The 22,548-nt window shown below is 45.4% G+C and overlaps 1 protein-coding gene across 7 annotated transcripts in view; it reads right to left on the bottom strand.

The window, feature by feature from the left end:
• Nucleotides 1-22,548, bottom strand: part of LOC141057367 (PMS1 protein homolog 1-like) — a 330,907-nt gene that overhangs the window by 295,576 nt on the left and 12,783 nt on the right. For 5 of the 7 annotated variants that reach the window (XR_012222033.1, XM_073553954.1, XM_073553956.1 and 2 more), the window contains exon 3: nucleotides 20,641-20,823. Coding sequence is in view for 5 of the 7 variants with exons in the window: in XM_073553954.1 (XP_073410055.1) it covers nucleotides 20,641-20,823 (183 nt within the window). In the remaining 2 variants the exon portion in view is untranslated. Of the gene's footprint in view, nucleotides 1-20,640; nucleotides 20,824-22,548 lie in introns of those variants that run through there. The other 2 variants (XM_073553957.1, XM_073553958.1) reach the window with 2 other exon arrangements.

Raw genomic sequence — 22,548 nt, 5'->3', positions numbered from 1 at the left:
CCCAGTAATTAGCTGCGATGTTGCAGCTAAAGAGGGCCCCTAAGGCGGATACCTGTACTTTAAGGGTACTGGTGGAGAGACCCAGGTCCAGCCCTTTTTGTAAAAATTCCAAGATCTGGTCTATAGGGACGGAATCATCAGTATTTATATTTGAGCTTTGGAGGAATCTTTTCCAAATTCTGACGTAAATCTTAGTTGTCACCACTTTTCTACTTTTTAGTAGAGTGTCAATTAGGTCTGGGGAGAAGCCTTTACTTTTTAGCAGTGACCGCTCAAATTCCACGCCGTGAGATGTAGGCCAGCCACCTGAGGGTGGAAGACCGGGCCCTGGGACAGAAGGTCCGGGATGTCCGGGAGAACCCAAGGATCGTCTACCGACATGATCCTGAGGTTCGAGAACCATGCCCTTCTGGGCCAGAACGGGGCGATGACTATGACCCTTGCCCTGTCCTTCCTGATCTTCCTCAACACCAGAGGAAGTAGAGATAGGGGAGGAAAGGCGTAGGCTAGCCTGAAGTCCCATTTTATCAGTAGCGCATCTACTGCCAGAGGAGTCTCCCTGGGATTCAGGGAGCAAAACTGTCTCGTTTTCGAGTTCTCCTTGGTGGCGAATAGATCCACCTCTGGTTGACCCCATCTCTGCACGATCTGAACGAAAATGGAGGTGTTTAAGGCCCACTCTCCTTGTTTTAACAGATTGCGGCTTAGGAAATCTGCCGCAACGTTTTCTTTTCCTCTTATGTGAAGAGCCGTGAGAGATAAAAAATGCCGCTCTGCTAGCTGGAACAACTGTCCTGCCACATTCATCAGAGTTTTGGATCGAGTTCCGCCTTGGTGGTTGATATAGGCCACGGCCACTCGATTGTCCGAGAGAACTCGTACGTGAAGGCCCTGTAGATACATAAGGAGCTCTTTAGCTGCGTGTACTACTGCTGTCAATTCTTTCAAATTAGAAGACATTTGTATCTGATCCCGTTCCCATAGGCCCTGGACCAGAATTTCCTCCATATGCGCCCCCCAACCGGAAGGACTTGCATCCGTGGTGACTACGCGGGTAATGTTATACTCCCAAGGGACCCCTCTAGACAAGTTATTTCTTTCTAGCCACCACTCCAGGGACTCTATTGTGTTTCTGGATAAGGTCAGTCGACCTTCTAAGTTACCCCCAAGAATCCTCTGATACCATAAAACTTCGCCCTGTAGAGTTCTCGTATGAACTTGGGCCCACTGGACCGCGGGAATGCAGGACGAGAGGGAACCCAACAGGGACATGGCTTTCCTGAGGGACATGGAGGGGTGTTGGAATGTTGGAAGCGTTCAGGACCCGGCCATGCAGGTGCAGCAGCTTCTCTGGGGGCAGACGCCATTCCTGCTTTTTAGAATCTAGGGTTAGGCCTAAAAATTGTTGAATTTTTAATGGCTGCAAACAGGATTTTTTGATATTAAGTAGCCATCCCAACCGCTCTAGAGCCGCCGTTGTTTTCTGTAATTGTTCTAAACACTGCTCGGCTGAACTGCCTATTATAAGGAGGTCATCTAGATAGGGAACGACTAGAATGTTTAGCTCGCGCAGATGGGCCATCACCTCTGCCATCACTTTGGTGAATACTCGGGGCGCAACTGCCACCCCGAAGGGTAAGGCCGCGTACTGGAAGTGCTGGATTGACCCCTCCAACTGAACCGCCAGTCTAAGGAAAGGTTGGTGTGCTAGACATATGGGTATATGGTAGTAAGCGTCTTTCAGATCTAGGACCACCATGAAGCAGTTTTGAAACAGCATTTTTATTGCGGTGTTAATTGTTTCCATTTTAAACGGACGTACGACCAGGAATTTATTGAGGGCTTTGAGGTTAAATATAGCCCTAAATGAGTCGTCCGGTTTACGGACCAAGAACAGGGGGGAATAGAAGCCTTTCCCCCTTTCTTCCTCTGGAACTCCCATCAGGACTTTTTTGTCCAGTAGCTCGAGGACCTCGGTCTCCAGGGCAGCTTGTTCTAGCGGGGAAGATTTGAGCGGAGTTACCCTGAACCGATCTTGGGGAACGCAGGAGAACTCTAGGTGCAGTCCTGTAGCTATCACCCCCAGTATCCAGCTGCTATTTGAGATTCTGGCCCAGGCCGGGTAGAAGGCAGATAATCTTCCTCCTACCGGAGCCACTAGTCATTGGGGCGGCTTCTTATTATCCCGTGATGGACCTTCTTGGCACCCCCCTCCTCCGAACATGAAGCCCGTACCTCTGGTTTTCTTGTTGTCCCATCTGTTCTGATCTCTGGCCTGCCTCCTGCGGGAATACCCTTTCCTAGAAAAGGGACGTCTCCAGGATGTATTCGGCAGACTCGGAAATTTCTTTTTCTCATCCCCGGCTTTCTCTAACAGTTCGTCTAGGACGGGGCCGAACAAGTATTCACCCTCACAGGGGATAGAACAGAGACGGGACCTGGCTTGGATATCCCCCGGCCAGCATTTTAACCAGAGGGCTCTTCGGGCCGAATTAGACAAACTTGCAGACCTGGCCGCCATTCTTACTGAGTCTGCCGAGGCATCTGCCAGAAAGGCAGCAGCATTCTGGATAATTGGAAGAGACTTACGGATGGAAGCTCGCGAGGTTCCATCCTTTAGCTGGGAGTCCAATTGATCCAGCCAAACCATCATGGATCTGGCTGCGCACGTGGCTGCTATTGCTGGCCTTAGGGCGCCTGCTGACATCTCCCATGTGCCCTTTAAAAAGGAATCTGCCTTTTTATCTAGGGGGTCTTTATAGGAGGCCATATCGTCGAAGGGTATAGATGACTTTTTGGAGGCCTTAGCTACCGCTGCATCCAGCTTGGGGGCCTTATCCCATCGACCTACTATTGGGTTCTCAAAGGGGTATCTTCGCTTGAAAGCAGGTGGCATAGAACCCCTTTTTTCCGTTTTTTTCCACTCCCTGTCTATCAGGCTCTGGACTCTTTCGTTTAATGGAAAAGTCCTTTGCTTTCTGGGGTCTAGACCCCCGAACATAATGTACTGAGCAGACAGTTCTGTCTTTTTTTCTTCTATCCCCATGGTTGACCTTATGGTTTTAATTAATTTATCCATTTGGTCCAAGGGAAAACAGAACCGGCTGGAATCCTCTTCGGAAGAAGAGGAGGCCGAGGACTCTGAGGAGATATCTTCCCTCCTAGGGCCGACTGAAGATTCTGAGCCTGAAACACTAGCCCGTCTTCTTTTAGAAGAATCTTCTTTTGCTAGGGCTTTTATTTCAGTCCTGATTAATTGCCTCAGGTCTGTAGCGAAGCTTGGAGCTTCTTCCGCTACCTGGATAAATAGGGAAGAGTGTAAGAGTCTGATACTCCACTCACGTTCCACCCCTCATCTCCGTCCCTACCGTCTGTCTCACGCAAGACTGACACAATCTCTTAGGGTGGCCATCTGGTAAGGGGCAACTACAGAGGGCACATTCCTTGTGCTTCTGCTTCCCTGTGGCCTTCTTCCCCTGAGAATCAAAAAACATAAGGGGACACTGCATCAGGGTACATTCTCGCAGATCTCTTACCCTTGCAGATGAGGACAGGTACCAGATCATGGGGGGCTGCAGGAGGATCCTTTGGCCTAGAGGAACTACTGTGGCTCTGTCCACTCGAACGTCCCTCCTTCCGCCCCTTAGGCTGGTCACTGGGGTGCTTTGCCACGGGCTGCACCTCTTGTGGGTCCATGGGGGCTTCTGTTGTGTCCATCACTGGGCCTCCAGAAGCACCTCAGCAGCAATGCCTTCTGTCTTAAGGCTTCCCCTCCGGATCAGCAGGAACTCCGTCCTGTGTTCGGGCCCCCCATTGGACCGCCTCGCGATACTCCCCCTCCCCTTCAGGCCTGCCCTTCAGGCGGCGGGCGCGCATCGGCGCGTGTCCACAACAACCGGAAGTCGACCGGCATCCGACTTCCGGTTTCGGCGCTAGGCCCCGCCCCCTCCGTCGCGTCACTTCCGCCACGCGACCGACGCCCGCCCGAACGGACCGCTCTGGGGAAAGGAGACACAGGGGGACACCGCTTACCTCACCGGTCCCATAGAGAAGGCGCCCACCGGACCCTGTCTCCGCCTGCTCTTACCACTGCCGTGGACATCCTACCCGGACCCACCGTGGCGCATCCAGTGCCCCCAGCGAGACCGAGGTAGGAGAACCCCCTGCTACCTGAGTCGGTCCGCTGGCCTGGGAATTCAGTTATCCATGACGGACGATCTGTAGGGAGTTCTGTCCTTGTTAGGAACAGGAAACCAACTGATGCGTGGGAGAGGTGCCGCCCTTTTTGTATCTGTAGGTTTTCCTGTTCCTATGAAGGGCGGATCCCCTCTCTCAGGTGGTGCTGTCATGGACGACCGAATAAAAGTACTTTTCTACAGTACTCATGGCCATTTCGGATGCAGACTGTATGTTTGTTGTTGTGGACATTGGGGCATTTGGCCGTGGGAATGACTCCCAGGCTTTTAAGAACTCGGACATGGGCCGGAGATTGTATGGCAACCATTTCAATTTCCCCATGCCACAGCCTCTTCCCAACACGAAGGTCCGCCTCAGCCCTTTGTAATGGTTGGTGATGAAACATTCCAGATGTGCCAAAACCTGCTCAAGCCCTACTCCAGCCGGGACTTCGACCACACCAAAAAATTTTTAATTACAGGCTGACCAGGGCCAGAAGAACTGTAGAGTGTGCCTTTGGTATACTTGTCTCTAGATGTTGCATTCTCGGCACAGCCATTAATCTGCAACTGGAAACAGTGGATGAGGTGAAGGCCTGTGTGGTTCTGCATAATTTTGTGATGGCTAGAGAGCACCCGAACTTTGAACTCGATGATGCATCACCTAACCAATTGCCAGAATTTACTCAGCACCCTCTCAGGTCTTCCGTTGAAGTTGGCCAAATGAGGGACCAATTTGCAGCCCATTTCAACTCAGATGTAGGACGGGTGGAATGGCAAAATCAAATGGTGTAAAAATATTTTCTTGTGTGTATGTTAATAAAAAACCTGTTGTGATACCTGTACCGAGTGCACTCTGTCTTTTTATACTCCAATACAATAATCAACTGGCCAGGTGAACCAGTGAATTCATGATGCTGTGTTTTTTGCATCACAAATTTTATAGTACTCCTGACCAGGTGACTATACATACACACACAAGTTGTATGACCTTTATCATCTCTACAGTTTGTGTTCAATTTGCAGCGACGGTGGATATAATACAACTAATATTTGTGTCACATGGCCTGATGTTACAAATAGTGATTTGGGGATGCACTAGCATCCGTCACTCTTTATGACAAATGACCATGTGACTATAAATATCATTTGTAGGATCACCACTGTGGCTTGAGTTTGAATGCAGACTGGAGACATAATAAAGTTTATACAACTTCTACAATACCCTGGCCTGGTGTCATGCTGAAGTGAGGATGGCCAAACTAAGGCATCCTGACTTCAGGAAGTTATCACACATGGGAAGGAGAATACACATGAGTTAAACTGCAGCATCGCCACAGTCTGCTTGAAATATATGCAGACTGAAGCGATGCTGCAGGTTAAAACTCATGTATATTCACCTGCCCAGGTGTGATAGTTATGATACAAGGCCAGGGTATTGTACATATGACGTGTATTTTCCCCATCATGTCATCAGTTTATTCAACACACACTGAAAAGAGGATGTGGTTAATTATAAGATATATCTAGAATACCCTTGCATTGTCTCACAAACAGTTCAAATGATGATGGTAAAAAAACACCATAGTCAATTAACTTTTTATGATACCTGGCAAGATAATAGATATGCCTTGCACTCAACACCATGATCTATTCCAGGGTTCCCCAACTCCGGTCCCTCAAGGCCCACCAACAGATCATGTTTTCAGGATTGCCTTTGTATTGTACAGGTGAAGCAATTATCACCTGAGCAATACAAAGGAAATCCTGAAAACATGATCTGTTGGTGGGGCTTGAGGACTGGAGTTGGGGAACCCTGCTCTATTCAGTCTGTGCAATATTAGCAGACTGAAGAGACTGGTGGTGAAAATACAAGTTATACATTTGTGTTTTTGACTACACATATCTCCAAGACTGACACAAGAAACGTGTCAGTAATGGAGCTATGTGGTGTCAAAAACGCCAAGTGTACGGCGCAGTGTGTGTAGACGATGAAAGACACATTAATGAAACCGTATTTTGTGAAAGCAGAATTGCACATTTATTTTTAAACAAAAAAAATTCTAATTTTTTATTGTGAATGACGTTTGGGGGAAGATTGGGATACTTTGGGGGTGTGGAGAGACGAGGAACAGCTGAAAGTTGAGGAAGGGGTTCTAGGGGAAGGGGCGACGAAAGTACTGGGGGAAGGGAGCTCAGGGATGGAACTGGAGGCAGGCTGAGACACATTAGGAGGAGAGGGGGGAGGGACAAACAAAGTCTTTTGTTTTTTTTGCTTCTTTGTGGCTGGAATGTCCTGCCTGGACCGACTTCCACTGTGTGATCGCCTTACATTGCTCGACCGCCTTGAGCTGCTGGACCGTGACCTTGATGGGTAAAAGAGGGAATGTGGGTCACCTCTCTGATGCTTGGTGGTGGCGGTGGCGGTGCTCCCAGAAGTGGCGGTGCTCCTAGGAGAAGTGGTGGCGGTGCTCCTAGGAGGAGAAGTGGTGGCGGCGCTTCTAGGAGGAGAAGTGGTGGCGGTGCTCCTATGATGTGGAGTGGTGGCGGTGCTCCTATGATGAGGAGTGGTGGCGGTGCTCCTATGATGAGGAGTGGTGGCAGTGCTCCTAGGAGAAGTGGTGGTGGCGCTTCTAGGAGAAGTGGTGGCGGTGCTCCTATGATGTGGAGTGGTGGCGGTGCTCCTATGATGAGGAGTGGTGGCTGTGCTCCTATAAGGAGGAGTGGTGGCGGTGCTCCTTGAATGATGAGGAGTGGTGGCAGTGCTCCTTGAATGATGAGTGGTGGTGGTGCTCTTGAATGATGAGGAGTGGTGGCGGTGCTCCTTGAATGATGAGTGGTGTCGGTCAGAGTTCCTAGACGGAAGTGGTGACGGTGCTCCTTGAATGATGAGGAGTGGTGGCGGTGCTCCTTGAATGATGAGGAGTGGTGGCGGTGCTCCTTGAATGATGAGGAGTGGTGGCGGTGTTCCTTGAATGATGAGTGGTGTCGGTCGGAGTTCCTAGACGGAAGTGGTGGCGGTGCTCCGAAGAGAATAGGTGGCGGTGGCCCAAGCAGGTTCTGCGGTGGTAGTGCTCCAAGATGGTACTCCGGTGGCGGTGGTGCTCCAGACAGGAGCAGCGCTTGCCATGGTGGTGGCGGGGGTGGAGTGTCCAGCAGCACTCGGCATTGGTGTGGTGTAGTGGTGTCTGGCTTGGCTAAGAATGCAGGTGGCCAGGCAGTGGTATGCAGAAGTGGGTATTGTGGTTAAGCGAGTCAGTGGTGGCACAGGTGGGAATGACACCACTGACTGCTGCACGTACTGATTCTGCTGCATAGCCTGCAAGAAAGCAGTGCTGCTGGCGTGTAACACATTCAGCTGTTGCTCAGGACTAAGGTGATCCGCCATGCCCCGTTCAATTTTACTAAAGAAATGGTGCGCTGACCTATTGAGGTCGGCCTCCAGCCGTTCAAGGCGCTGGTCGGAAGAGTGAATGAGGTGTTCCATGTGGTTAAAATCACGTTCCATTAGTGAAAAACCACTTTCCTCTCTTTCGGCCAGCGTCTTGAGGCTGACATGAAAGGCTTCGCTCAAGTGCATGAACTCGGGCATGACATTCCTGTCCGAGGCCCTCTGCCGGGTAGTGCCCGCATAACCAGTGACAGAGACCTGGAACAGGGGAACACCTGATTGACCAGCTTCCAGGTCACCAGCTGTCTGTGTTGCTGACCTGCAACTTGCTTCCTGGCTGTCGGGATGGCTGGGACGGGTCCGAGGTTGATCGATGAAGAACCCCTCCAGGGACAGGTTGCAGGGTGCTGCTCCAGGTGCTGTGGAAGCAAAAGTAAAAAATTGGTATCATGCATTTACAAGAAGGATTATCTGTGGAAGATAAAATCACCGATTATGTTCAATGAAAACCAAAAAAAAAAAAGGAAATTATACTTACGCTCTGGTGGCAAGGACCGGTCGTAGGAATTCCAAAGCACGATGATATCGGTACTTGGTTCTGCTCCTTGCCGATCAGCCACTGCGAACCTGTCCCTCAGCACGAACATCAGTGTTGAAGCGGTCCCTCATTGAGCGCCAACGTGTGCGGTATCCAAACGGTCAAGGCGCTGGTCGACAGAGTGGAAACGGTGTTCCATGTGGGTAAAACCATGTTCCATGAGTGAAAAAACGCTTTCCACTCTGTCTGACAGCGACTTGAGGCTGGCATGAAAGGCCTCGCTCAAGTGCATGAACTCGGGCAAGACAGGCCTGTCTGAGGCCCTCTGCCGCTGGCGGGAAGTGCCTGCATAACCAGTGGCAGAGACCTGGGACAGGGGAACACCTGATTGACCAGCTTTCTGGTCACCAGCTGTCCGTGTTGCTGACCTGCAACTTGCTTACTGGCTGTCGCATGGCTGGGATGGGTCCGAGGTCGTCCGATGAAGGACCGCTCCAGGGACAGGTTGCAGGGTGCTGCTCCAGGTGCTGTGGAGAGAAAATAAAAACATTACTATCATGCATTTACAAGAAGCATCAGCTGTGGAATAGAAAAGCACAGATTATTGATAGATAGATAGATAGATAGATAGATAGATAGATAGATAGATAGATAGATAATACTTACGCTCTGGTGGCAAGGACCGGTCTTAGGAAAGCCAACTCGCAAAGATAGCGGTACTTTCTTCCGGTCCTTGCCGCTGAACCACTGCGAACCTGTCCCTCAGCACGAACATCAGTGTTGAAGCGGTCCTTCATCAAGCGCCAACGTGTGCGGACTTTGTTCACTGTTGAAAAAACAAACAAAAAACGTTATACAATGACTGATGGCAACATCTGTAGCATCACACACATCTGAGTGAACTTGGCAAACATTCAATGCGGCATCACAAAATAATTCAATACACAATACAGTCACTGGTGCTCCTGTGGACACTGTTGTGTTTCCTGCAAGAATATCTAGCAAGAAACACACCAGTATCATCAGGAACAAGAGTGAAAGCATGATCAATCCAGCAGTACAATACACAATGCAGTCACTGTTAATCCTGAGGACACTGTTGTGTTTCTTGCAAGAATATATCTTGCAAGAACCACATCAGTATCATCAGGAACAAGAGTGAAAGCATGATCAATACAGTAGTACAATACACAATGCAGTCACTGTTGATCCTGAGGACACTGTTGTGTTTCCTGCAAGAATATCTTGCAAGAATCACTCCAGTATCATCAGGAACAAGAGTCAATGCGGCATCACAGAACATGGAAATACTTTCAAAACGCCTTTTTGGAAGTTGGAGTGGCGCTGTCCCAGCCATCCATCATCGCTGCGGCCACCTCATTCCAGAGCTGCCGGGTCACCACAGTGTCCTTGTACTGCTGGTCACGGCTGTCCCACAATGGGACACGCGCCTGGACCAGGAGAATCAGGTGCTCATTGTCCAAGTAAATGTCTTCATCCCGTTGTGGAACCTAGAAAAAAAAAAATTATAATCTTGGAAATTTTGGAGAATGAAAAAGATAGAAAAATAGAAATAAAAGAAGCAAGATAGAAGATGAAAAACAGGACAGAAAAAAAGGAAGAGAAAAATAAATTAAAAAAAGGGACATTGAAAGACTATATACTTACAATCCGTCTCCTTGCCGGGACTTGGCTTGGCTGCTCCCGCTGTTCCGCCTCACTTGCCGGGTCCGATGATGAGGTCTAAAGAAAAAAAATCATTACACATTTGTAGAGTCAGCTATACTTACCAAAGGCAGCAAGATCCTCACCTCTGCTTGGGCCAGTTCTTGCTGGGATGGAGAATATTCCGATCCAGAAGACATGCTGGAATTTAAACAAAAAAAAAACATTAGTACATAAATTTGAAAGGACAGGCAGACATTATGTTGAAGAATACTCACATTTTGGCTGATGCAGCTTGTATCCAAAGTTGTGGCTTTTCTTTGTTCAAGGCTGTTATCTCTTCCAGGCTGTCTGTAGAGTAAGTAGTCTGACTGTGCAGACACCTTTTATCTACACTCCTCCCAAACAATGTTGCTTGTGTAGGGGGTGGTTTAAATAAGTGTCTAGACATTGTTTACTCTAAAATCGCATGCGCTAAAAAGCACTGACGAGCGCACGACCACGCGCACGCCAGCGACCCCATAGACTGTAATGTTATTTTTTTGCACATTCCATGCGCATGCAATTTTTTAACGAGGTTGGGCGGAACAAAGAATGCAACATGTAGCGTCTGGCGCGTCTGGGCGCACACCTGGAAAATGCGCAGCGCACGAAAACGCTGATGATTGCGTGCAATCGCTAGACACTGCGCAACCCATTTTAAAGATAGGGGACCATTGCGCGTGCGCCCGATAGCGCATGATGCGCTGCACAATAAAAAGCTAGTGTGAAACCAGCCTTAGACATGCCCTTTACATTTGTCCATCCCATACTCCATTACAGATAGATAGATATATCTATAGATCTATCTATTTATACATCTATCCCATATCTATTATCAATCTATTATCTATCCCATATCTATAGATAGATATATCTATAGATATAGGATAGATAGATAAGGGATAGATAGATAGATAGATAGATAGATAGATAGATAGATAGATAGATAGATAGATAGATATAAAAATCTGCAATAGGCCGGGGTCACACTTGCGAGAAACTCGCACGAGTTTCACACCGTAATACCCGGCACTGCGACCGGCACATGGACCCGAGTGTTCAGCTGCATAGAAATACATGCAGCCGCACACTCCGGTCGAGTGCCGACGGCAGTGCCGGCTATTGAGGTGCAAGACTCGTGCGAGTTTCTCATAAAGTGTGACCACGGCCTTAAACGCAATATGTTTAACTTAAAAAAAAAAAAAAATGGAAAAACTGTGTGGGCTCTTGCGCAATTTTCACGTCCAGAGAGAGAAAGCCAGTGACTGGGGGCCGATGGTTATAGCCTGGAAAGGGAAAAATACCCATGACCTCTTTCCAGGCTATGAATATCAGCCCGTAGCTGTCTGCATAGCCTTTACTGGCTATTAAAATAAGGCCCCCCACAAAACAAATGATGTTGGGTCCCCCTATAATTAATAGCCAGAAAGGCTATGCACACAGCTGCAGGATGATATTCAGAGCCTAGGAAGGGGCAATGGATATTGCCTCCCCCCCGGCTACAAACACCAGCCCGCAGCTGCCCCAGATGCACCAATTCCGGCACTTAGCCCCTCTCTTCCCACTGCTGTGTAGCAGTGGCATATGGGGTAATAAGAGGTTAATGTCACCTTTGTATTGTAAGGTGACATTAAGCCCGGTTAAAAATGGAGAGATGTCAATAAGACACCTCTCCATTATTAATTTTATAAAAAAAACACACACACATAAGAATAAAGTATTTTAATTAAATAAAACACTACACAGTTTTTATACTTTTATTGCACGCCTAATCCATGCGACGCCCTTGTTCTCCTGTAAGAAAAAGTAAAATAATAAACCAATAGTATACTCCTTGTCCGACGCAGTCCAATTAATAACGAGTCTCCCACACCGATTTCCCCCATAGAACAGTGACATCAGTCGATGTCTTTGCTCTATTGGCCTCTCAGTGATGCACTGGCAGGAGACAATCCTCCTGCAGTGCATCACTGAGGTTACCTGAGTTCATTCTCTCACTATAAGGCAATGCTGCGTCGGAATTTTCTCACACAGCATTGCCGGTGAGAGAATGAACTTAAGTGGAGGGATACAGCATGGAGGATTACCCCCGCTGCCAGTTCATAGTGGAGGCCGTGTAGAGCACTAACATCACACGATGTCACTGTTCTACACGGGAGATCGTCGTGGGACACTCGTTAATAACTGGACTGTGGCGGAAAGGTAATGTATAGGTTGTTTTTTTATTTTATTTTTATTAAAGGATACAAGGGCATCGGGGAATAGGTGATTGGTAAGTATGTACTCTATGTTATATGTTATGTGTATGTACCGTTCTGTTTTTTTTTTTTACTACTGAACACAGCCATTGTCTGATGGGACTATTGTCCCATCATCGGCAATCCTGTCATTGTGAGCATTCATTGCTTCATTGCTGGATGGGAGCAGTAGCACCATCAGACAATGGATGCCTACACAGACCGGGACACACGCACACAGACAGACACACACATATACACACAGGCCCGCACATACATACACGGCCCCACAAACCCCCCGCACACACAGACACGCACACAGTCTCCGCCCAAACACTTCCCTCATTCCAATCTGCAGCATTTCATCCGCGCAAAACCGCAGATCTTTTTTACATCTGCAGTTTTGCTGCAGATTTGCCTGACTCAATGGAAGTCAAATGGGTGCAGAAACGCTGCAGTTCAGCAAAAAGAAACATTGCTGCGGAAAAATAAATGCTGCAAATCCGCACGTTTTTTCCGCAGCATGTGCACAGCAATTTTTTTTTTTCCATAGGTTAACATGGTTTTGATACACACTTGCGGATTTATTGCGGATCCGCAGCAGCAAATCTGCTGCGGATCCGCAATCAATCTGCAACGTGTGCACGCAGCCTAACACAGACGGTCAGCTGATGCATCAGGTGACCTTTTGAAGGAAGGTGGGAGTGGTCACCATCCGCATCAGCAAACTCAAACAATTTAATTACACCAGCGGCCACCGGGGGAAAAAATTGACATTAATCCCCGACGGACTGAAAGGAAAAAAGTTTTAATGTGAGAATCCAGTTCTGCCACGGATCCAAAAATGGATCGTGACAGTTTCTGAGGGATGTTATTCTGGATTATCTCAATGAGAATAACTGTTTAACTCCATATCAGCATGGTTTTATGAGGAATCGCTCCTGTCAAACCAATCTAATCAGTTTTTATGAAGAGCTAAGCTATAGACTGGACCAAGGTGAGTCATTGGATGTGGTATATCTTGATTTTTCCACAGCGTTTGATACCGTACCACACAAGAGGTTCGTACATAAAATGAGAATGCTGGGTCTGGGGGAAAATGTGTGTAAATGGGTAAGTGGCTTAGTGATAGATAGCAGGGGGTGGTTATAAATGGTATATTCTTTAAATAGGTCGCTGTGACCAGTGGGGTACTGCAGGGATTGGTTTAGGACCTATTCTCTTCAACATATTTATTAACTATCTTGTAGAAGGTTTGTGTCATGATCCAGGTTGGATCTGACAGATTAAATGCACAAAGTAACCTTTTTTTTTCCCTTTGGCTGTGTGCCAAGGTTTGGTTTTTGCCCCCGGTGGCCTTTAGGATTATTGCACTGTGGTGTCTTTTGCCTGTTGGAGGCGGCGTATCCAGCTGCACGTGTTATTATTTAAATTCGCCCAACTGGAGGCGGTGTATCCAGGGTCACGTGTCATCTAAATCCGCCCTGCTGGAGGTGCTGTGTCCAGCCACGCGTGACCATGACAGTTTGCACAGTAAAATATTGATATTTGCAGATGGCACAAAACTATGTAAAGCAGTCAATACAGGAGAAGATAGTATTCTGCTACAGATGGATCTGGATAAGTTGAAAAGTTGGGCAGAAAGGTGGCAGATGTGGTTTAACCTTTATAAATGTAAGGTTATACACATGGGAAGAAGGAATCAACATCACCATTACTGTTAGAATCTGTTCAGTTTGTGACTATCCGCCATTTTCTTGTAGTGTTCTGGCTGCTGGGTTTGTCTTGGGACAGGTGATTGCATCACCCTTTATTAACCGGCACCTGTCTCCCATTCCTTGCTGGACAACAGTGTTAATCCGCTTGAGTTCTGGCTTGGAGCTTTGCTTTGCCTTCTGTGTCTTTAATTAGTGCAGTGCTGGGACCTCTGGTTCTGCAAGTCTTAGTTTCTGTTTTCAGTTTGTTTCTGCAGCCTTCTCTTTGTTTTCTATGAGGAGGTGACCCGTTTTTGTACCCAGTCCTTAGATCTTTCAGGGACCCCCTTCCCCCTATCTATAGGTTTTCGCTTGAGATTAACCTAGGATCGTTGGTGGGTCTATTCACAAGGAATGGGTCGTCCACTCCATCGTAGGGCATCAGCCTAGTCGCAGTGCATGATCAGTTTTCCCCCTCCTTCCCTAGTCCTGTGCTGCAGTACCACAACAATTACACACTGAACGGGAAACCACTGGGTTCATCTAACTTTGAGAAGTACTTGGGGATCCTAGTTAATGATAAACTTACCTGGAGCAGCCAGTGCCAGGCAGCGACTGCCAAGGCAAACAGGATCATGGGGTGCATTAAAAGAGGTCTGGATACACATGATGAGAGCATTATACTGCCTCTGTACAAATCCCTGGTTAGACCGCACATGGAGTACTGTGTACAGTTTTGGGCACTGGTGCTCAGGAAGGATATAATGGAACTAGAGCGAGTACAAAGGAGGGCAGCTATTTAATATAGGGGATTGGGGAACTACAATACCCAGAGAGATTAGCAAAATTAGGATTTTGAAAAATGACGACTGAGGGGTGATCTAATAACCATGTATAAGTATATAAGGGGTGTTCTGTCTCCAACATCTGATTCAGAATCCTGATTATCTGCTTGTAAATGTTTTCAGTGTTTCTGGGTCCATCTAGTGACCAGAGTCATAACCGCAGTAACATAGTAACATAGTTTTGAAGGCTGAAGGAAGACCTTATGTCCATCTAGTTCAGCCTATTTTTAGTGCAGCTGTTCTGTATTGTTGATCCTGGGGAAGGTAAAAAACCCAGAGTAGAAGCCAATTTTCTCCATAGGGAAAAAAATTCCTTCCCCTAAGCTGGGTCAACCATCTACCTATAATATTCTGTTGTTCGTAACCTTCTATACTGTTACTCACAAGAAAAGCATACATTCCTTTCTTAAATTCATTCAGTGAGTAGGCCATCACCACTTCCTCAGGAAGAGAATTCCAGAGCCTCACTGCTCTTACCGTGAAGAACCCTCTTCTATGCTGGTGCAGAAATTGTCTTTCCTCCAAACGAAAAGAATGCCCCCTTGTTCTTGTCACAGTCCTTGGTACAAACAGTTAATTGGAGAGATCTCTGTATTGCCCTCTGATATACTTGTACATATAAATTAAGTCTCCCCTAAGTCTTCTCTTTTCTAGAGTAAATAGACCTAATTTTGATAACCTTTCTTGATATTGTAGTGAACCAACTCCATTTATCATTTTAGTAGCCCACCTTTGAACCCTTTCAAGTTCAGTAATGTCTTTCTTGAGCACCGGTGTCCAAAATTGCACACAATACTCCAAGTGTGGTCTGACGAGTGATTTGTACAGAGGGAGAATTATGTTTTCATCTCGTGTCCCCAGACCTCTTCTAATGCATCCCATGACCCTATTTGCTTTGGTGGCAGCTGCCTGACACTGGGCACTCCAATTTAGCTTCTTATTGACTAAGATACCTAAGTCTTTTTCCATGTCTGATTTCCCCAGCAGTTTCCCATTTAGTAAGTAATTGTAGAATCTGTTTCTCCTTCCCATGTGCATAACCTTACACTTATCTGTGTTAAACCTCATTTGCCATTTTTCAGTCCAATTCTCCGATTTAGGCCTGTTTCACACATCCGTATTTTACCATCAGTCAAAATCCGCCGTTTTGCAAAAAAAAGGATCCGCCATTTTGCTTGGCGGATCCGTTTTTTTTCCCATTGAGTTGCATTACCGGCGGATCTTGACGGATGACCATCCGTTGGATCCGTTTTTTTGCGGATCCGCCAAAATTTTGGCGTCCGCCGACATGCCTGGACGGACAATGCAACGTTTTTTCGGGCGTCCGGATCCGCATTTTACATTGCGCATGCCCGGAGGATTTGCCTCGGCCGCAAATTTAACCCTAAACCCTTATCTGGCGGCTGAAAAAAATTCTCTCTCTTCCTCAGGCGACGGTTCCTTTAAAATTCTTTCTTCGACGGATCCGTTAAAACAACAGTCCGGTGCCAAACGTTGTGGTTAGTACAGGAACGGATCCGTTGTCCGCCATTTTAGCGGATTTTGACTAACGAAAAAAAACTGGTGTGTGAAACAGGCCTTACTCAAATCTGTCTGTAGCTGCAAGCTGTCCTCCTTTGTGTTAACTACCTTTCATAGTTTTGTATCATCTGCAAATACTGATATTTTACTGTGTAAGCCATCCACTAGATCATTAATAAATATATTAAATAGGAGGGGGCCCAATACAGAAGCCTGTGGTACCCCACTAGTAACCCTGGCCCAATCTGAGTATGCACCATTAATAACCACTCTTTGTTTTCTATCACTAAGCCAGCTACCTACCCATCTACACACATTTTCCCCTAGCCCAAGCTTTCTCATCTTACTTACCAATCTTTTATGTGGGACAGTGTCAAATGCTTTAGAGAAATCGAGATAAATGACATCCAATGATTCTCCTGGGTCCATTTGAGAGCTTACATCCTCATAGAAGCTGATCAGGTTAGTTTGACAGGAGCGATCCTTCATAAATCCATGTTGATATGGAGTTAAACATTTATTAACATTGAGATATTCCATAATGGTATCCCTTAGAAACCCTTCAAAAATGTTACCCACAGCAGATGTTAAGCTTACCGGCCTATAGTTTCCAGGTTCCCTTTTACACCCCTTTTTGAATATTGGTACCACATTTGCTTGCCGCCAATCAAAAGGAACAGACCCTGGTTCTATAGAGTCTTTAAATATAAGGAATAGAGGCCTGTCTATCACATTACTTAACTCCCTTAATACCCGAGGGGCCTGGTGATTTGTCAATTTTAATCTTACTAAGGCGGTTCGGCACTTCTTCCTGGGTTAGGCAGGTAATACTTAATGGGGAGTTTACATTATCACTTTGCATTTCCCCTGGCAAATCCTTTTCCTGTGTGAACACTGTTGAGAAAAAAGTATTTAAAACATTTGCTTTTCCCACATCGCTCTCTATGATTTCACCCTCATTGTTCTTTAAAGGGCCGACACCATCAATTTTAATCTTTTTACTGCTTATATAATTAAAGAATAGTTTGGGGTTTGTTTTACTTTCCTTAGCAATGAGTCTCTCAGTTTCCACTTTTGCTAAATGTATTTTACACATTTTATTTTTTTCTCTATAACTTTTTAATGCTTCTTCATTGCCTTCTTGTTTTAGCTTCCTAAATGCCTTGTTCTTGTTATTTATTGCCCTTTCTACATCCTTATTTAGCCACATTGGTGTTCTCCTGTTCCTAGCCCTTTTATTTCTGTACGGTATGGCTAGCTCACAGTGGGTGTGTAAAACTGATTTAAATATTTCCCATTTATTTTCTGTGCTATTTTTGAGGACATTGTCCCAATCAATTCGACGAAGGTCCTCTCTAAGCTGATCAAACTTTGCTTTCCTGAAATTCAGCGTTTTTGTAACCCCCTTTCCAGGGCACCTTACTGAAGGACAAGTGGAATTGTATTATATTGTGGTCACTGTTCCCTAGGTGCCCATCGACTCGTACTTCTGTTATTCTATCTGGCCTGTTGCTTAAAATTAAGTCCAGAAGGGCTGTCCCTCTAGTTGGGCCCTGCACAAGTTGTGACAGATAATTATCCTTGGTCACTGACAGAAATTGGTTTCCTTTCTGAGATACGCAGGTTTCAGTTTCCAAGTCTATGTCAGTGTTATTGTGTGTTTTACTTTCACTTTGCTATTTCCCTCCGTTTGCAGTGCATTCTGGTAAGGTTGCAATGCATCCTGGTAGCCTTTTGCAAAGGATTATGGTTAGTTCAGCCCCATTTTCCCTCCAGTTTTCCATTTCCCTTCTGCCTGCATTCAGGAAGCATCTCATTTCTCTTCTCCCCTTGTGATAGCATCGCTGGTATGTATTTATGTTTCCTGTATCCAATTCCTGTCTTATGCTAGCCTACTTAGTTAGTTCTCTCCTAACTAGCTATTAGCGCAGATGATGTATTATGTATATATGAATCCCTGATGAACCAAGTATTGATTGTATGCATATATGTTTTTGTTTGTAGTTTCACCGTGCCAATATACCATCACGATTAAACAGCGAAGAAATGGGGAACTTACGCCAAAATTTATATAACGTATTTAGATATATATATAAAAAAAAAATATATATATGTAAACAGTCAAATAGTACAATCCAATGTGTTACATAGATTGAAATTGGCACCAGAGGCAAAAAAATGGACCTAAATGAGATAGGACTATCGGAACCCACAAAGAAGCACCAAAGAAGAAAAAATCTGACTACAAGTCAAATATGTAAAAAGTGTGTATTTTATTATTATTGTAAATATATCAAGCTCCACATGGAGTAAAATGAATGACCAAGAATGGACGTACACAGTACATGGAAATTATGTAATCATAATGAGATACAGTGACTTACAAGTATAACGTCCACCTGGTCTCCTGGATAGTGCCCACCCAAAGCAGCGTTTTGGCACGTAGCCTTCGTCATTTTACTCCATGTGGAGCTAGTGACACCTAGTGGTGCTTTTGCATTATAGCACATATTACCCTTGCCAACAGATTTTCCAATAGGCACTTTTCACACTTTATCATATCCTTTGCACTATTTTGCACTTTATCAGATGATTTTTGATATTTTGTATACACAATTTTACATGCATATATTGTTGTCACATACACTTTATATAAAATTTACGAATTTTTGGCATTGCACTTTATGTGATATATCTGTGGCATAGACATTGGTCATGTCACCAAATATAGTATGTAATAGTGTTATATACTGATACCTCTACATTCATATATTTTTCCTATATTTTTCCTAGTTATTTAGTGCCCCAATTTTTGGTATATACAGATTTAAATTATATATCTTGTTGTATGTATCATGTCTGTACACTAATTTTTAAAACTTGATATATTTACAATAATAATAAGATACACAATTTTTACATATTGGACTTGTAGTCAGATTTTTTCTTCTTTGGTGCTTCAATATACCATCACGTTCAATAAAGCACAGAACCTACAGTCTCCTTGTTGGACCCCGGTATAGCGGTTTAGCTGCCTGTATAGCTACATGAATTCTGCTTCATTTAGTGAGGACAGTCAAGGGGACAATACAAATCTCTCTCCGAGGATCTGTTTGTACCAAGGAAGGTGACGGTCACAAGGGGGCATTCGCTGCGTCTGGAGGAGAAAGGGTTTTTCCACCAACATAGAAGAGGATTATTTACTGTTAGGGCAGTGAGAATCTGGAATTCCCTGCCTAGGAGGTGGTGATGGCGAACTCAGTCGAAGGGTTCAAGAGAGGCCTGGATGTCTTCCTGGAGCGTAACAATATTGTATCTTACAGTGATTAGATTCTTTAGAAGGACGTAGATCTGGGGATTTATTCTAACAGAATATAGACTGAACTAAATGGACAAATGTCTTTTTTTCGGCCTTGCTAACTATGTTACTATGTTACACAGCAAAAAACTCGCTCATGTGATAAAAACAGGCAGGGAAATGTTTTACCTCACAGAAAGAATCAGCTGTGATCCCCCTGCTGTCCTGTCTGTATACTATTTTGCTTCCTGCCCAGGAGCTGTGCTGTGATCAGACCATGTTCCTGTACGGTCAGACGCGGCCATTACGCAGTACACAGCAGGAGCACATTTATAAGATTATCTCAGCACAGGAACATTTTATTTCAACACCAAATGGCACAAAAAATATGGCATTTCATTGATAGCGTTTAGGAAAATGGGTATTCTCAAGTTATCTGTTGAGTAGCTCAGAGCAATGCAGTCTCACTACTTTATGATTTCTGGCAGGGATAGCGGTCCTCCTTGAGTAACAGTTCTGGGAAGTAGAGTTGTAGTATTAGTCCACGTTCACACTTTCAGCATTTGGTCAGTATTTTACATCAGTATTTATAAGCCAAAACCACGAGTGGAAGAAAAATGCAGAAGTGGTGACACTTTTCTATTATACTTTTCCTCCAATTGTTCCTCTCCTGATTTTGGCAACAAATACTGATGTAAAATACTGACCAAATACTGAACGTGTGAACATGGCCTTAGTGGAACTTGAAAAATCTGTATTTACACATTTTACTTATTTATCTCATTTATATAACACCATTAATTCCACAGCGCTTTACAGGCACAGAAATAATATAGCATTTGATCTGGCACACAGCTCAGGAAAGTGAGAGCGGGGAGAAGGAAAACTACTCTGGAAGGAGACTATGGGAAGGCACTAGTGACTGTGCTCCATGGAAACCAGCTGTACACTAGGAAAGTCAAAAGCTATCATTGCAGGAAAATTACAGCAGACAAAAAGAGCAAGTAAATTCTAATGTTGCTTATTTTTATGCTGACCAACTAATTTAAGCAATTTAGTCTGTTGAGAATATCCCTTTAATGGTTGATAAACATTTTGTGTATTGGCAGATACAGCAGTTAAGGGGTCTGAAGAGAAGGATTCGCTATACTCTTAAGTACACCTGACTCCTACAGTCCTACAATCGAAAAACATGTTGAAACAAACTTTTTTACAACTAATTTCAACAACTTACCTCAGCAATTGAGCAGATTGAACCCAGGGCTTCCCCGCGAAACCCATATGTTTGTAAGGTTTCTAAATCTTCATAGCTGGATATTTTAGAGGTATAATGCTTGATGCCCATAACAGATGTGTCTGCTGCTTTAATTCCAATTCCATTATCTCTGACCTCAATTTTATCAAAGCCAAAGTTTTCCTAAAAATTACAAACAGAAAATGTCGGAGGGTTTAATCAGAGGCACTTGTCAGAAAACACAACCAAAGCATATCTCATGTTTAATAATATAAGTCACCAAAAGCTGTGCGGTTAGAGTACACAATTCAGAAAATCAGAAAATTGGGCCAATACAGTTAAACTCTGCAGCAGAGCACGGACAAAATTTTCCCTGCACTGCCAATCTTCATTCTGTAGGCGGCAGAGTGGAACTGTGGGGACATCATACTGTATAGAGGGGAACTGTGGGGACATCATACTGTATAGAGGGGAACTGTGGGGACATCATACTGTATAAAGGGGAACTGTGGGGACATCATACTGTACAGAGGGGGGACATCATACTGCATAGAGGGGAACTGTGGGGACATCATACTGTACAGAGGAGGAACATCATACTGTACAGAGGGGGAACTGTGGGGACATCATACTGTACAGAGGGGGAACTGTGGGGACATCATACTGTACAGAGGGGGAACTGTGGGGACATCATACTGTACAGAGGGGGAACTGTGGGGAAATCATACTGTACAGAGGGGGAACTGTGGGGAAATCATACTGTATAGAGGGGAACTGTGGGGACATCATACTGTATAAAGGGGAACTGTGGGGACATCATACTGTACAGAGGGGGGACATCATACTGCATAGAGGGGAACTGTGGGGACATCATACTGTACAGAGGGGGAACTGTGGGGACATCATACTGTACAGAGGGGGAACTGTGGGGACATCATACTGTACAGAGGGGGGACATCATACTGCATAGAGGGGAACTGTGGGGACATCATACTGTACAGAGGAGGAACATCATACTGTACAGAGGGGGAACTGTGGGGACATCATACTGTACAGAGGGGGAACTGTGGGGACATCATACTGTACAGAGGGGGAACTGTGGGGACATCATACTGTACAGAGGGGGAACTGTGGGGAAATCAAACTGTACAGAGGGGGAACTGTGGGGACATCATACTGTATAGAGGGGAACTGTGGGGACATCATACTGTATAGAGGGGAACTGTGGGGACATCATACTGTATAGAGGGGAACTGTGGGGACATCATACTGTATAAAGGGGAACTGTGGGGACATCATACTGTACAGAGGGGGGACATCATACTGCATAGAGGGGAACTGTGGGGACATCATACTGTACAGAGGGGGAACTGTGGGGACATCATACTGTACAGAGGGGGAACTGTGGGGACATCATACTGTACAGAGGGGGAACTGTGGGGACATCATACTGTACAGAGGGGGAACTGTGGGGACATCAAACTGTATAGAGGGGAACTGTGGGGACAACATACTGTATAAAGGGGAACTGTGGTGACATCATACTGTATAAAGGGGAACTGTGGGGACATCATACTGTATAAAGGGGAACTGTGGGGTCATCATATTGTGCATAAGGGAGTTGTGGAAACATATGGCGAAAAAGGGGAAGTCTCAGGGGACATTATTAGTATTAAGAGGATACTTCTTGCTATACGGGCACTGAGGTTATTGTGACTGTCAATAACATTATCGTTTTCTAGGGGCAAAATGTGGGCACTGCTTTCTAGGGCACTTGCACAGGGAATTACTATATTCTAGTCTGTCTTACCATCTAGAGGGCATAAAGAAGATGTTTTACTTTATAAGAGACACAGTTGTGGCATTACTATGCGGGGCACCAAGAGGAGCATTGTTATGGTACCAAAC

Source organism: Dendrobates tinctorius, unplaced genomic scaffold (assembly GCF_039654945.1).
Source record: "Dendrobates tinctorius isolate UK_male_01 unplaced genomic scaffold, ASM3965494v1 ptg000204l, whole genome shotgun sequence".
Taxonomy (NCBI): Eukaryota; Metazoa; Chordata; class Amphibia; order Anura; family Dendrobatidae; genus Dendrobates; species Dendrobates tinctorius.
Note: the sequence above shows the minus strand (reverse complement) of the source record. Positions and strands in the feature narration are given on the sequence as shown.